The 12,440-nt window shown below is 44.5% G+C and overlaps 2 protein-coding genes and 1 pseudogene across 2 annotated transcripts in view; 1 reads left to right on the top strand and 2 right to left on the bottom strand.

Annotated features, from left to right (window-relative positions):
* The window catches only part of LOC107558095 (trace amine-associated receptor 13c-like), a 27,794-nt gene extending 27,278 nt beyond the window's left edge, over positions 1-516 (bottom strand). Inside the window, exon 1 of the mRNA XM_016241715.1 lies at positions 434-516. Coding sequence (XP_016097201.1) covers positions 434-516 — 83 coding nt within the window. The remainder of the gene's footprint in view (positions 1-433) is intronic.
* A 3,146-nt stretch (positions 517-3,662) lies between these two features.
* Positions 3,663-4,626, top strand: LOC107558096 (trace amine-associated receptor 13c-like; annotated as a pseudogene).
* Positions 4,627-10,940: 6,314 nt separating this feature from the next.
* Positions 10,941-11,981, bottom strand: LOC107558097 (trace amine-associated receptor 13c-like). Its single transcript, XM_016241716.1, has one exon. It carries the CDS (start codon positions 11,949-11,951, stop codon positions 10,941-10,943), a length of 1,011 nt encoding a protein of 336 aa, XP_016097202.1. The 5' UTR covers positions 11,952-11,981.
* Positions 11,982-12,440: the final 459 nt, after the last annotated feature.

Consider the following 12,440-nt stretch of genomic DNA (forward strand, 5'->3'; position numbering starts at 1 on the left):
TTCCACTAACCATAGACAAGTCTTGCGTATAAATGCTAGCAATTTGTTAGCCATTATCTTAGCAAAAGTATAATAGCCTAGCTTAGCTCTGGTCAGCCCCACGTTCAATAGAACAACGGTGCGTTGTTACAATATATATATATATACTTATTATTATTATTATTATTTATTGCAAACAGCATCCTAATAGGTAACTAGAATTGAGTTCAAAATGTTAATATATTGTTTATTTATATAAAAGTATATTTGTGTATAAAGTTGGGTATTATAGTGTTATTACGATTCCTGGTCCCGCCCACTCCCACTCCCGCTGACATTTTTTCCTGTCCCGTCCCAATCACGTGATTAATAGTGATTTTGTTTCCCGACCTGTGGGATTCCAGCAGGATTCCCGTGACCCCGTGGAATTCCCGAAAAAATGTCAGCCTGTAATCTAGAGCGCATTCCCTTGATACATGATGATTTGATGGCAGGAAAGCAGTACTGAGTCTCATGATCCTCTGTTTCATAGGCCATGAGTGAATCTCCTCCTTTTAGGTGTTTGTTCTGCTCTGCTTAATGTCCTGTCATTTATACAGTGTCTGGATCAGACTGACCCATTCTGATGATGCATAATGATGTCATAATTTTATATTTACATGCAAGAGGGCCTAACACAGATCCTTTCAGCACTTTACTGCTGATAGCTTAGAGAACAAAATGGTAACAGTCAGAGAAAAAGGATCTAAACCATCTTAATGCCTATCCCTGAATATTATTGTAATTTTGTAAAAAATCTAAAACTATGACATGAACTGTAGTGTCAAGGCAAAGTAAAGTACTGCAATGGACTCTTTTCACTGACTGATCAGCATTTTTTTTAAATTATGTACATTTATAGCATACTTTGTATTATATTACCTTTGCATCAAATTACAAAAAAATAATTAATGCTGCAGTGAGAGTGTTTCTAATGCTAATAACCCAACTATGACGACTTCTGCTTTTGTATAAGACAGACAAAGATACAAATTAAATAAACAAATCGAAGGTTTTTTGGGAACAGTAGGTTTATTTAACACTGTAAGAAAAACTGAATAATCAAATGTAAAAATAAAACACTGCGTAGTCTTCACTGTATGAATTAAATATGAATTGATTCTTATTAAAGATACAAAAGTTGTTTAGCCAATAGTAGTGAGTGATTTTCTCTGTCTTTTGTTGTTTGATTAACATTTATGACACAGACATCAGCAGATATATTAGGCTGCTGTCATTTTAAAGGCCGGGACACGTTGAATCGGCGTCAGGTCCGTCTACGTGAGTGAGAACTCTGATTGGATGCTCAGTTTAGTAAATGAGTCAGTGCCCATGAATTAAAGCTAAAGTGATGAAAACGAGCACGTAAGGCGGCACCAGGGGCGTGTCTACAGGTGCCCCCCCCTACCAGATGTCTTGCGATTGGCTTGTTTTTATACAATTTCTAACTGCATCAGTGGCGGATCCTGGCATGGGCAATAGGAAGAAGCTTCCTCAGGCGGCTTTCTTCTCTTCTATATACTTAATTTTAGGGGGTTTCTATAGCGTTATCTTGTATTCAAAGTTCTGCTGCAGTGACAATCCTCCAGTGATCTGTTCATTCAGGGTGTGAAACAAGCTAACACACACAATGCACTGATGTTGTTTTGTGCTCAGAGGTCTGTGATATGTTAAATGTCTTGATGTTGTTTTGATATCTTGATAAACTGAAATTATGTTTGAATTAATCATGCTGTCTAATCAGCATCTTGATATGCCACACCTGTGAGGTGGATGGATTAACTCGGCAAATGAGAAGTGCTCACTAACACAGATTTAGACAGAGTTGTGAACAATATTTGAGAGAAATAGGCCTTTTGTGTACATAGAAAACGTCTTAGATCTTTGAGTTCAGCTCATGAAAAATGGGGGCAAAAACAAAAGTGTTGCGTTTATCATTTTGTTCAGTGTATATCAACCCGTGGCGGACAGTCTAATAGAGCGAGTAGTGTAAATAAGACACTTGCAGTTCACAAACTGACAAGTAGACGTTCCTACAAGTAGAATCCTAATGACAAGTGAGATTTGCACCTGAGATTTGCTTACACTGTAAAAAAAAATAGTGACTATCCTGAGCAGCAACAGAGATGAAAAAGAAAAAGGTATATTTCACACTTTAAAGACAAAAGTACAAAACATGAATAGAGACAGAGAGGGAGCTGGATTTGCTTAACTCTTTATGCTCTCCTCCTGTTTGCTTTGGTGTGGCTGGTTAAGTGAATGACACGCTCCACACCCGTAACAGTTGGTGGCGGTAATGCACCAAGTTGGTATACCGATGCCAACCAGCAATGATATAAGAAGGCGGCTTCCCCATGCACTTTGTAGCCACAAAAATCATAATCAAAATGGAGTCTGCAACGACTGCTTTTGAAAAATGATACCTCAGTTGTGCTCACTGACATTTCTGTCTGAAGCAACCAAAAATTTTTTACAATTAATTTTTATAATGTGTGCGCGTGCATGTGTGTGTTTGCATGGATGATTCACATGAAATGTAATGTATGTGCAATAGGGGTTGCACAGACTAATCGAATAATCGACTAGTCGACTTCAATGCTCTGCCATGACGCTTTAAGCTGGACGTCGACTAGTCGCTGGTCCTATAGAGGGCGCAACAGGATAAGAAATCTTTGAAGGAATTCCACATTTACGCTCCATTTCCAAACAGTTCAAATGACAAATAAATGCATACTCTGAAAGCGCTCCACAAGACATGTGTGATTATATTACTGGATGCTCGAAATTGAACGGGATAATGCACGTTTTAAACAGCTTATTGCACAGGTAAATTAATCGCGGTTCTAATCTAATGCGCTGCTGCACTGTAACGCACACACATAGGCTACAGACAGTAGCGCGTACATCACGCGCATAGAATCATTCAGCGCGGAAATGTATTGTCAACACTGTGCTGTGATTTTTCAATAAAATAGTTTAGAAAATGAAAAGTTCAAGCATATATTTCTTAATAACTAGTACATTCCACAGCTTCACTACTAGTAGAGAGACGCTGCCAGGTAGAATTAATTCACACACGCAATCGCTGTCTCACTAATGCATTCATATTAATGTAATCTTTACTGTGCTATTTTACCTGTATCTGATTTAGAACGAGCAGAAATCTGTGAGAAATATAACGACCCAAAGACAAAAGAACTGATAAAAAAGCTGTTATAGGAGCAACAGCCGTGTGTGCAGCGCTGTGTCATATGCCATAGCTGTGCACAAGGTGTTTATCACAGCCCCAGACTTATTTGTTCATTAATTACGTCATCAGCGACTAGTCGACTTCGACTCGACTTTCATCACATAAAAGTCGACTTCAAAAAATCAGAAGTGGTTCAACCCCTAGTGTGCAATGCACACTGTGCATTGTTTAAGCTGGCTTTCAGTTCAATAAAATAGAACATTTTGGATTTTTATTCAACTAAGGTGGGCATGCTGTGATCTGTACTGTATTTTTTACTGTAACTGACAGATTCCAGCCAAAAAAACACGTGAGTGGAAGGGAATGGGAGTCATTCTTCTGGGATTGGGACGGAATTTCCCCCCAGTTTTTTTGTGGGATCGGGATGGGACGGGATTTTTTTTGTGGGAGTGGGATGGGAGAGGATTTGAAAATCCACTCGCGTATCACCTTCTACTTTAGATATTAATACAAAATCATATTTGTGTTTTTCTCATTGCTGTCAGCATGGACTGTGTTTCTGAACCTGCTGGTGATCATCTCCATCTCTCACTTCAAGAAGCTTCACATTCCAACCAACCTGATCATTCTCTCTCTGGCTGTGGCTGACATGCTTGTTGGACTTATTGTGATGCCCATAGAGGCTACTAGGCTCATTGAAACATGTTGGTACTTTGGAGACACTTTCTGCAGGCTATTTTTAACAATGATGGGACTTCTCTTTTCAGTATCTCACAGTAATTTGGTTTTAATTGCTGTTGATCATTTTGTGGCTGTGTGTCACCTTTTATTGTACCCACAGAAAATAGCCACAACTAAAACATTATTTAATGTCAGTATTTGCTGGTTTTGCTCTTCAGCATATAACACTGCAATAGTTATGAGTCTCTCACACAAGAAATATGCATGTTATGGAGAATATACAATTATGGTTACTTACTTCTGACTGGACTGTCATGATCTATTCTTGTCTTTCTTGATTCCTTGTACCCTTATCATAACCTTATATTTGAGGATATGTTATGTTGCGCATCAGCAAGTGAAAGTTATAAACTCACTGGTGAAGTGTGGAAAACATTTAAATGATGGTTCTGTGAAGAGGAAATCTGAAAGAAAAGCTGCTCTGACATTAGGAATCATTGTCACAGTTTATCTAGTTTGCTGGATTCCCTTCTTTATTTTGTCTTGAACGGAAAACACAGGAATGGCTTCCAACACAGCCTATATTCTATTATGGATTTTGTATATTAACTCAGGTCTGAATCCTCTTATCTATGCTTTCTTTTACCCGTTTTAAAATTTCAGTTAAGCACATTCTTACTAGAATATTTCTGCCAGCATCCTCTATGATGGACATTTTTACAGACTGTCATTCATAATTGCATAAGGGTTTGATTTAGTTTTTTCATCTTCTCTGAGAAGTTCAATGAGATCAGTTCCCTTTCAGTCAGTCACGTTCGACGTTACGTCAGTCGTGACTGACGAATTGGGATCTCGCCCGAGAGCCCAATCCCCTTCGAGTGTTAACTAAACAAGCCAATGACAGTTGGCGTGCGTGTTTCGCCACGCGCACCCCGCCCCGCAGCGCGGGTATAAATGGAGAGCGCGTGCAAACGCACATCAGCTTTTCGCTTCGGAGCCAAGCCTTCTACAGGACGAATCTCCGCGAGTGTTCTAGAGAAACAGCTGGCGTTGGTGTGACGGCGTATCAGCGGGGGTTGCCATTCAGGCTGCTGAAACCTCGGCGAGCTGCAGCTTCCATTCTGCGGTCTCGCCGCGACCTCCCCTGGGTGCTTCAGCGCTCTCTCTAAAAGAGTGTGTTTCCTGCTAAAAGAGCAATTTCTAAAAGAGCTTCACGAGCGACGGGCGTCTTTTTAAAGATGGCTTCCCACTCGTGCATTTCTGGATGCGGTCGTTTCCTGCCTCCATCTGATGGTCATGATCGCTGCCTCTCGTGCCTGGGCTTACAGCATGCTGAAGCAGCGCTCATGGATGAGTCATGTACTCAGTGCGGGAACATGACCATCGCGACGTTGCGGTCTAGATACCTCCTCATTAAACGGGGGGGTATCCCCCTTGCCATGCCGCGCTCTAGCTCTTCTGGTTCTCGGAGGGCTACTCCGGTTCATAGTCACGGGACACAGGCAGAGGACAGGATGTCAATCGCTGCATCAGAGGGCAAGCTCTAGAGATGAGGATTCGGCTGCGCTGCCACCGTCAGGTAGAGTGGCGTTGCCCGAGTCAGATCCAGAGCTGACCGCTATGCTTTCCCGGACCGCCAAGAGGGTCGGGCTGCACTGGAGACCTCCTCCTTCTCCCGAACGCTCGAGGCTGGATGATTGGTTCCTGGGGGCGCAGGCCAGGCGTCGGAAGCCGCTTTCTCCTGCAAGTCCACCAGGCCAAAGCGTTGAAGCAGGTGCACGAGGGTGGTGCTGACCCAGGTGTGCTGCAGGAACTGCGCACGGCGACGGACCTCACGCTTAGGGTGACGAAAGTCACGGCGCGGGCCCTGGGTCAGACGATATCCAATTGGTGGTCCAGGAGCGCCACCTATGGCTGACCTTAGCAGATATGAGGGAGACCGACAAGCATCGCTTCCTGGACTCCCCGATCTCCCAGGCCGGCCTATTCGGCGAAGCGGTGGAGGGCTTTGCCCAACAGTTCTCCGCCGCGCAGAAGCAGACGGAGGCGTTTCGACACATCCTGCCCCGGCGGTCTGCTGCTGTCTGCACCCCACCGCCGGCTGCAGCCCCTCTGTCTGCTTGTCACCGAGGGTGCCTTCCTGCGGCCTCCACCTCCGCTCCGGCGCGGCCACAACAGCAACCTTCACAACGGCCGCAGCGTGGAGCTGGCCGCAGGAAAGCGTCGCAGCCCGCCTCTGCCCCTGCCAAACCCGTGAAGCGCCAGGGCGGGCGGCGTCCCTGGGTCGGGTGACCTGGGGTTCTTGGATCCGGCTCTTCAGGAGATGGTGACCGCACCACTCCTTCCCCCGGCGGAGGGCCGGGTGGAGAAACCTTTGTCCCTGGTTTTTCTGTTCCGCCGCTGGCTACCCAGCCAGTGGTGCCCAAAACCTCAACAGAAGAGCGAGTTCCTTTTTCTCCGGGTTCCAAGAGGGTGAGGATGGCAGTGCGCGGCAACCTCTCAGCACGTCTCTCAGTAGAGCGTGCGCAGTCAATGCTGAACTGCCTGGGGTCCTTCCAGTGCAAGACGGCGGTTCCACTGAAACAATTTCAGAGGCTCCTGGGGCATATGGCATCCGCAGCCGCTGTCACGCCGCTCGGGTTGCTTCATATGAGATGGGCATGGCGACACGGCACTTACCAGGTTCCTGTTAACCCGTTCTGCTGTCAGACCTTCAGCCCGTCGGCAGATCTTGCCTTTCTTCGGACAGGGTTGTCCCTTGGGCAAGTATCCAGGCATGTTTTTGTGTCAACAGATGCCTCTGTCAGGGGCTGGGGTGCCATGTGCAAGGGGAATGCAGCTGCGGGGCTCTGGTCGGGGCCCGACTGCATGTCGCAACTCACCCGCCATCTCCTCCTCTAGAGTCAGAAGCATCTGAGGTCGCTTCGTGCCGTTCACATCCCAGGTGAGCTCAATCGTGCAGCCGACGAGCTCTCATGTCAGCCCGTCCTGCCGGGAGAATGGCGACTCCACCCCGAGACAGTCCAGCTGATTTGGAGGCGCTTTGAGGATGCTCAGGTAGACCTGTTTGCCTCCCCAGACACGTCCCTTTGCCAGTTGTTTTACTCCCTGGCCGAGGGGTCCCTCGGCACGGACGCACTGGCGTGCAGCTGGCCTCGGGGCCTATGCAAATATGCGTTTCCCCCAGTGACCCTTCTCGCACAGACACTGTGCAAGGTCAGGGAGGACGAGGAGCAGGTTCTCTTGGTAGAGCCATATTGGTCCAGTCGGACTTGGTTCCCCAAACTGATGCTCCTCGCGACAGCTCCTCCTTGGCGAATTCCTCTGAGGAGGGATCTACTTTCTCAGAGAAGGGGCACCCTCTGGCACCCACGTCCAGACTTGTGGAATCTCCACTTATGGTCCCTGGACGGGACGCGGAGGTTCTAGGTGGGCTACTTCCAGCGGTAGTAAACACCATCACTTCAGCTAGAGCCCGTCTACTAGACACGCTTACAGGCTTCTCCAAACAAAGACTTGCCCACTGGTTAGTGGAGGCTATAGTCTTGGCATACCAGGCCCAACGTTTACCATGCCCCCTCGGAGTGAGAGCTCCCTCTACGAGAGGAGTGGCATCTTCTTGGGCATTGGCGCGGGGCGCCTCGATAGCAGACATCTGTAGAGCTGCCGGCTGGGCGACGCCTAACACGTTTGCGAGATTCTATAATCTCCGTGTAGAGCCTGTGTCCTCTCGTGTACTCGCCTCAGGTAGGCAGTAGCACCGGACCTGCTCGGTGTCGATCACGCTTGCTGCGCCATTCCCCTCTACGGACCGGATACGTGCGCTCTTGTGCTCCTCATTCAGTTCCCCATGGCGAACCCTGGTGGAGTTCCTCCCGCACCCTCGGCGGTCAGGCGTGGCGGAGCGCCAGACGCCAGGCTCAGCACTCGTGTGCATGCCCAAGGTCAGCCCTTGTGCTGGGCTAGGTGCCCGTGTGTAGTGAATCCCCCTTCGGGTGATCCCACATGTGTATTCTTCCACGGTACGGCTGTGTCTTTCCCTGGCAGTCGTTCATTGCCATCTCTGCTACGTAGTTATCTCACCCCAGGCGGGTTGAGTCTACCGCAGGGACTTCCATATGTAGTACTGCCCTGGGTCAGTCCATATGTGTAATTCCACATGATACCTCCTATGTGCGGGATGTGGCTTCCGGAGCGTCACTACTGGCTACGCTTTCCCAGTGTTATCCAATGTACCACTGTATGGAACAGCAGTGGCGGACACCTCTGCCTAACCACCACTGTACGGCCGGGGCATGTAGTCTCGGCTCCTCAGTGAAAAACGTATGTGCGTTTGCGCATGCACGTGGCGAAACACACATGCCAACTGTCATTGGCTTGTTTAGTTTACACTCGAAGGTGATTGGGCTCTCGGGCGAGATCCCAATTCGTCAGTCACGACTGACGTAACGTCTCCTTTCCCTCCTTCAGGGAACGAGGGTTACACAAGTAACCGAGACGTTATCCTTTGCTAAAGTAAGGAAACTTTGCTTCCTGTGCTCTTATAAACAAACTCGCAAGACTAGCATATCTCAGAGGCATCATCTGCCGGAACGGCTTTCACGTATGACAGATAACGAAAGTGAGAGAAAAGTGTTTTTTACGTTTGAAATATGGATATTTTCTTACAAAAACGCATGGATTCGCTACAGGAGGCCTTTATTCACCCCAGGAGCCGTGTAAGGCACGTTTTATTATGGATGCGCACGCTTTATTTGACGACTTGCGGACTGTTCAACTGCAACACCCGCTGACTGCAATGATAGAGCTTGGAATAGCCAGGACAATTTTTTACATAACTCCGACTGGATTCGTTTGAAAGAAGAAAGTCATATACACATAGGATGCTTCGAGGGTGAGTAAAACACAGTCTAATTTTCATTTTTGGGTGAACTAACCCTTTAGGGAATATTGAAAGTATAGAGGAAGATTTTTTCTCAGCAGGAAAGTTCAAACAGGTGCAATTAATACAGGTAATGAGTGGAGGATAGGAGGGCTTCTTAAAGACAAACTAACAGGTCTGTGAGAGCTAGAATTCTTGCTGGTTGGTAGGTGATCAAATACTTATTTCATGCAATAAAATGGAAATTAATTATTTAAAAATCATACAATGTGATTTTCTGGATTTTTTTTTTTGATTCTGTCTCTCACAGTTGAGGTGTACCTACGATGAAAATTACAGATCTCTCCATTCTTTGTAAGTGGGAAAACTTGAAAAATCAGCAGTGTATCAAATACTTATTTGCCCCACTGTAAGTGCTTTTGGAAAAGATGAGTTTTCAGTTATTTCTTGAATATAGTCAGGGGATTCGGCTGTTTGGATATGGGGTTAGGAAGATCATGCCACCAGCAAGGGACAGTGAATGAAAATGTTTTTTAAAAAACGACCTTTCTGGATGGAATGTAGACTGGTAAGATTGAGGTGAAGTAGAAAGGTGTTTGAGCCCATGGCCATTCTGTATGCAAGTATAACGGAGGTGTGCAGATAAACCTCACTCCCCTGATCTCAAGAGGTGCACTAGCAACTGACGCTAAGGGCTGCAGTCTTTAGCCTCCTTGTTACTGCGATCGCCTCCCATGCCAGCGACCCGGGTTTGAATCCCGCTCGGAGCAGGTGTGAGTAGGACCCGGGGGGTTACAAAAGCATCAATGTAATCAACTTGATGTGAGCTGTAACTGGTAGCCATTACAGAGGTGTGACGTGGCTTCAATAGGCCCTTTCGCACCGCTTTAGTTCCAGAACTAAACGTACGGTACTAAAGTACTGGGACGATTTTGCACGAACTATTTCCCAGTACCATTTAAAGGGTTGCATTCGCACCGAGAGTGTGTACTAAGAAGTGACGTAAGCAGGTCGACAGCGACGTCATTTGTGCGCGATGTTCAACAACAGAAACAAAGAACAACATTAACAACAGGAGGATGGAGGACGCTGTGATCGGAGCTGTGTTTTTGTTGTGTCTCGCGGGTTTCACAGTGGACATGGAAAGTCGACGTATACGTAAAGCGATTGAAAGAAGAACGACAACTGGCAGTGCTACATTTGCTACAAGTGCCTGCACTTCAGCGTCCGTCCATCTATCGCTGTTCTCCATACTTGCGAAATAAGTTGACATGCTTACAGTATGTTTACACGCCGTTTTAAATCATGGCGGGTGAGGGTGTTTTCATACGTGTTTGGCCAATCAATGTCTACTTACGTCACGATTAGTACCAGTTGTGCTGGTTAGACCCTGCTCCGGAGTAGGAGCTAATTTGGTTCTCGAAAAAGGCAGTCCGGTACTAAAATCCCTCCCAGTTCCGGCGGTGCGAACACGCCGAAAAGTGGGTAGTTCCACAATTAGTTCTGGTACTATGAAAAGGTTCCTGCGGTGCGAAAGGCCCTATTGAAGACTAGTCATGCTGCTGCATTTTGTATCATTTGTAGAAGTTTGAGTACACATGATTTTGAGAATTTGAGCTAATAGCAAGATAATTTAATAAGCATAAAAATACATAGCATACACAAATGCCAGGTGAAACAGTTCATTTTTAATGACACTGAACTATATAAGTACTATCAACATTTCTATTACTCTGTCCACATCTTGGATTTTCTTTTTCACTTTTTTTTTCACAGAAGACTCTAGTATTGCCTTATCCGTGAAGGATAAATGTCATGCTGCCTCGGAACACAAAAAAGGCATATTAGGCATTATCTGACAGCCTCATTGACCATTCACATTCATTTAATCTTTTTCTGTACAATGCAAGTGAAAGGTGACAGAGACCGTGACTTATTATTTATATGTAGGTTTGGAACAACACAAGGGTGGGAAAATAATGACCATTTTCAAAAGTTTGATTGAACTTTCCTTTAATATTAAGTTATTGTTGATTATTTTATGTGTAATTCCTAAACCTGAACATGTGAATATATTTCATGTGCTATAATTTTTGGGGACGGATCTCAGAGGTTGTGCTCAACGTAAAAACGAATAAAACAAAACAAATATATCCCCACTGTAAATAATTAATGAAAATCTGTAAAAATGTCCATCATAGAGGATGCTGGCTGAAAAATTCTAAGAGTTAGAATGTGTTTAACTGATATTTTAAACCAGCGGTAAAATAAAGCATAGACAATAGGATTCAGACCTGAGTTTATATGGAAAGTCCATGTTAGAAATGTCAATGTAGTGGAAGAGAATGCTGTGGTTTTTGTTAGAGAACAGATGTAGAACGGAATCCAGCAAAGCAGATAAGCTGTCACAATGATTCCTAATGTCAGAGCAGCTTTACTCTCAGTTTTCCTCCTCACTGAAATGTCCACTACACATTTTACACCGTTTATTTGAGAGTTAATAACTTTCACTTGCCGTTGCACAACATAAAATATCTTCAAATATGCAGTGATGATCAAAGTACAAGGAAATAAAAAGGAAACAATCAAATCAATGAATCTCCAAGCAGGTGTAATCAAAACAATACACTGACCGTAACACAGTGTTTTGTCTGACATATTAAAATATCCATTACTTATTACAAAGCAAATAATGTAAACTGAACAGCAAAACCAGCAGAGACAGATGCTTATTAAAGTTTTAGTTGTGGTCATTTTCTGTGGGTACAGTAAAGGGTGACACACAGCCATATAGCGATCTACAGCAATTAATACCAAATTACTAAGAGATGTAATAAGGAGCAACCTAACGATGATCACAAACAGTCCACAGTAAGTGTCTCCGAAGTACCAACATGTCTCAATTTGTTTGATGCCCTCTATGGGTATCACAATAAGTCCAACAAGCATGTCTGCCACAGCCAGAGAGAGAATGATCAGGTTGGTTGGAGTGTGAAGCTTCTTGAAGTGAGAGATGGAGATGATCACCAGCAGGTTCAGAAACACAGTCCATGCTGACAACAATAATACAAACATATAGATGATATTATGTTCAAAACTGGAGCGTTTTCCCTTGGTACATGATGAGTTGATGGCAGGAAAGCAGTATTGAGTCTCATGATCCTCTGTCTCATAGGCCATGTGTGAGTCTCCTCCTGTTAGGAGTTTGTTCTGTTCTCTGTACTGTGCTTTTATTTATACAGTGTCTGGATCAGACTGACCAACCCATTTTCCACCCACTCTGATGCTGCATAATTATATAGCCATTTTCTTCCCCCAACTTGTAATATGATGGATTCACATAGTCTAAGATTTAAATCCTTTTTGAAATATAATAGTATAATATTTATAATAGTAAATCAGAATAACATCACAGTTACATATGTGTTTGTGTTTTGTTAATAAACTGCTTGCACATAGATCCATGCCTTTCCTCTTCCCTGCTCAATGTTCATATTGTTTTTAAAATAAAATATATTAAGTTTAACACATATTTGTCAGTGCTAAACATTCTTATTTATAAGTTACATATCACTTATAAATTATCATATACACAATTGATAGTAGTTATTAAGACTGATGTTGTTTGTAATTGGTAAAATCAAAGCCGATCCACCCTATACACAAAAT

This window comes from Sinocyclocheilus grahami, unplaced genomic scaffold (assembly GCF_001515645.1).
Source record: "Sinocyclocheilus grahami isolate Dianchi unplaced genomic scaffold, SAMN03320097.WGS_v1.1 scaffold632.1, whole genome shotgun sequence".
Taxonomy (NCBI): domain Eukaryota; kingdom Metazoa; phylum Chordata; class Actinopteri; order Cypriniformes; family Cyprinidae; genus Sinocyclocheilus; species Sinocyclocheilus grahami.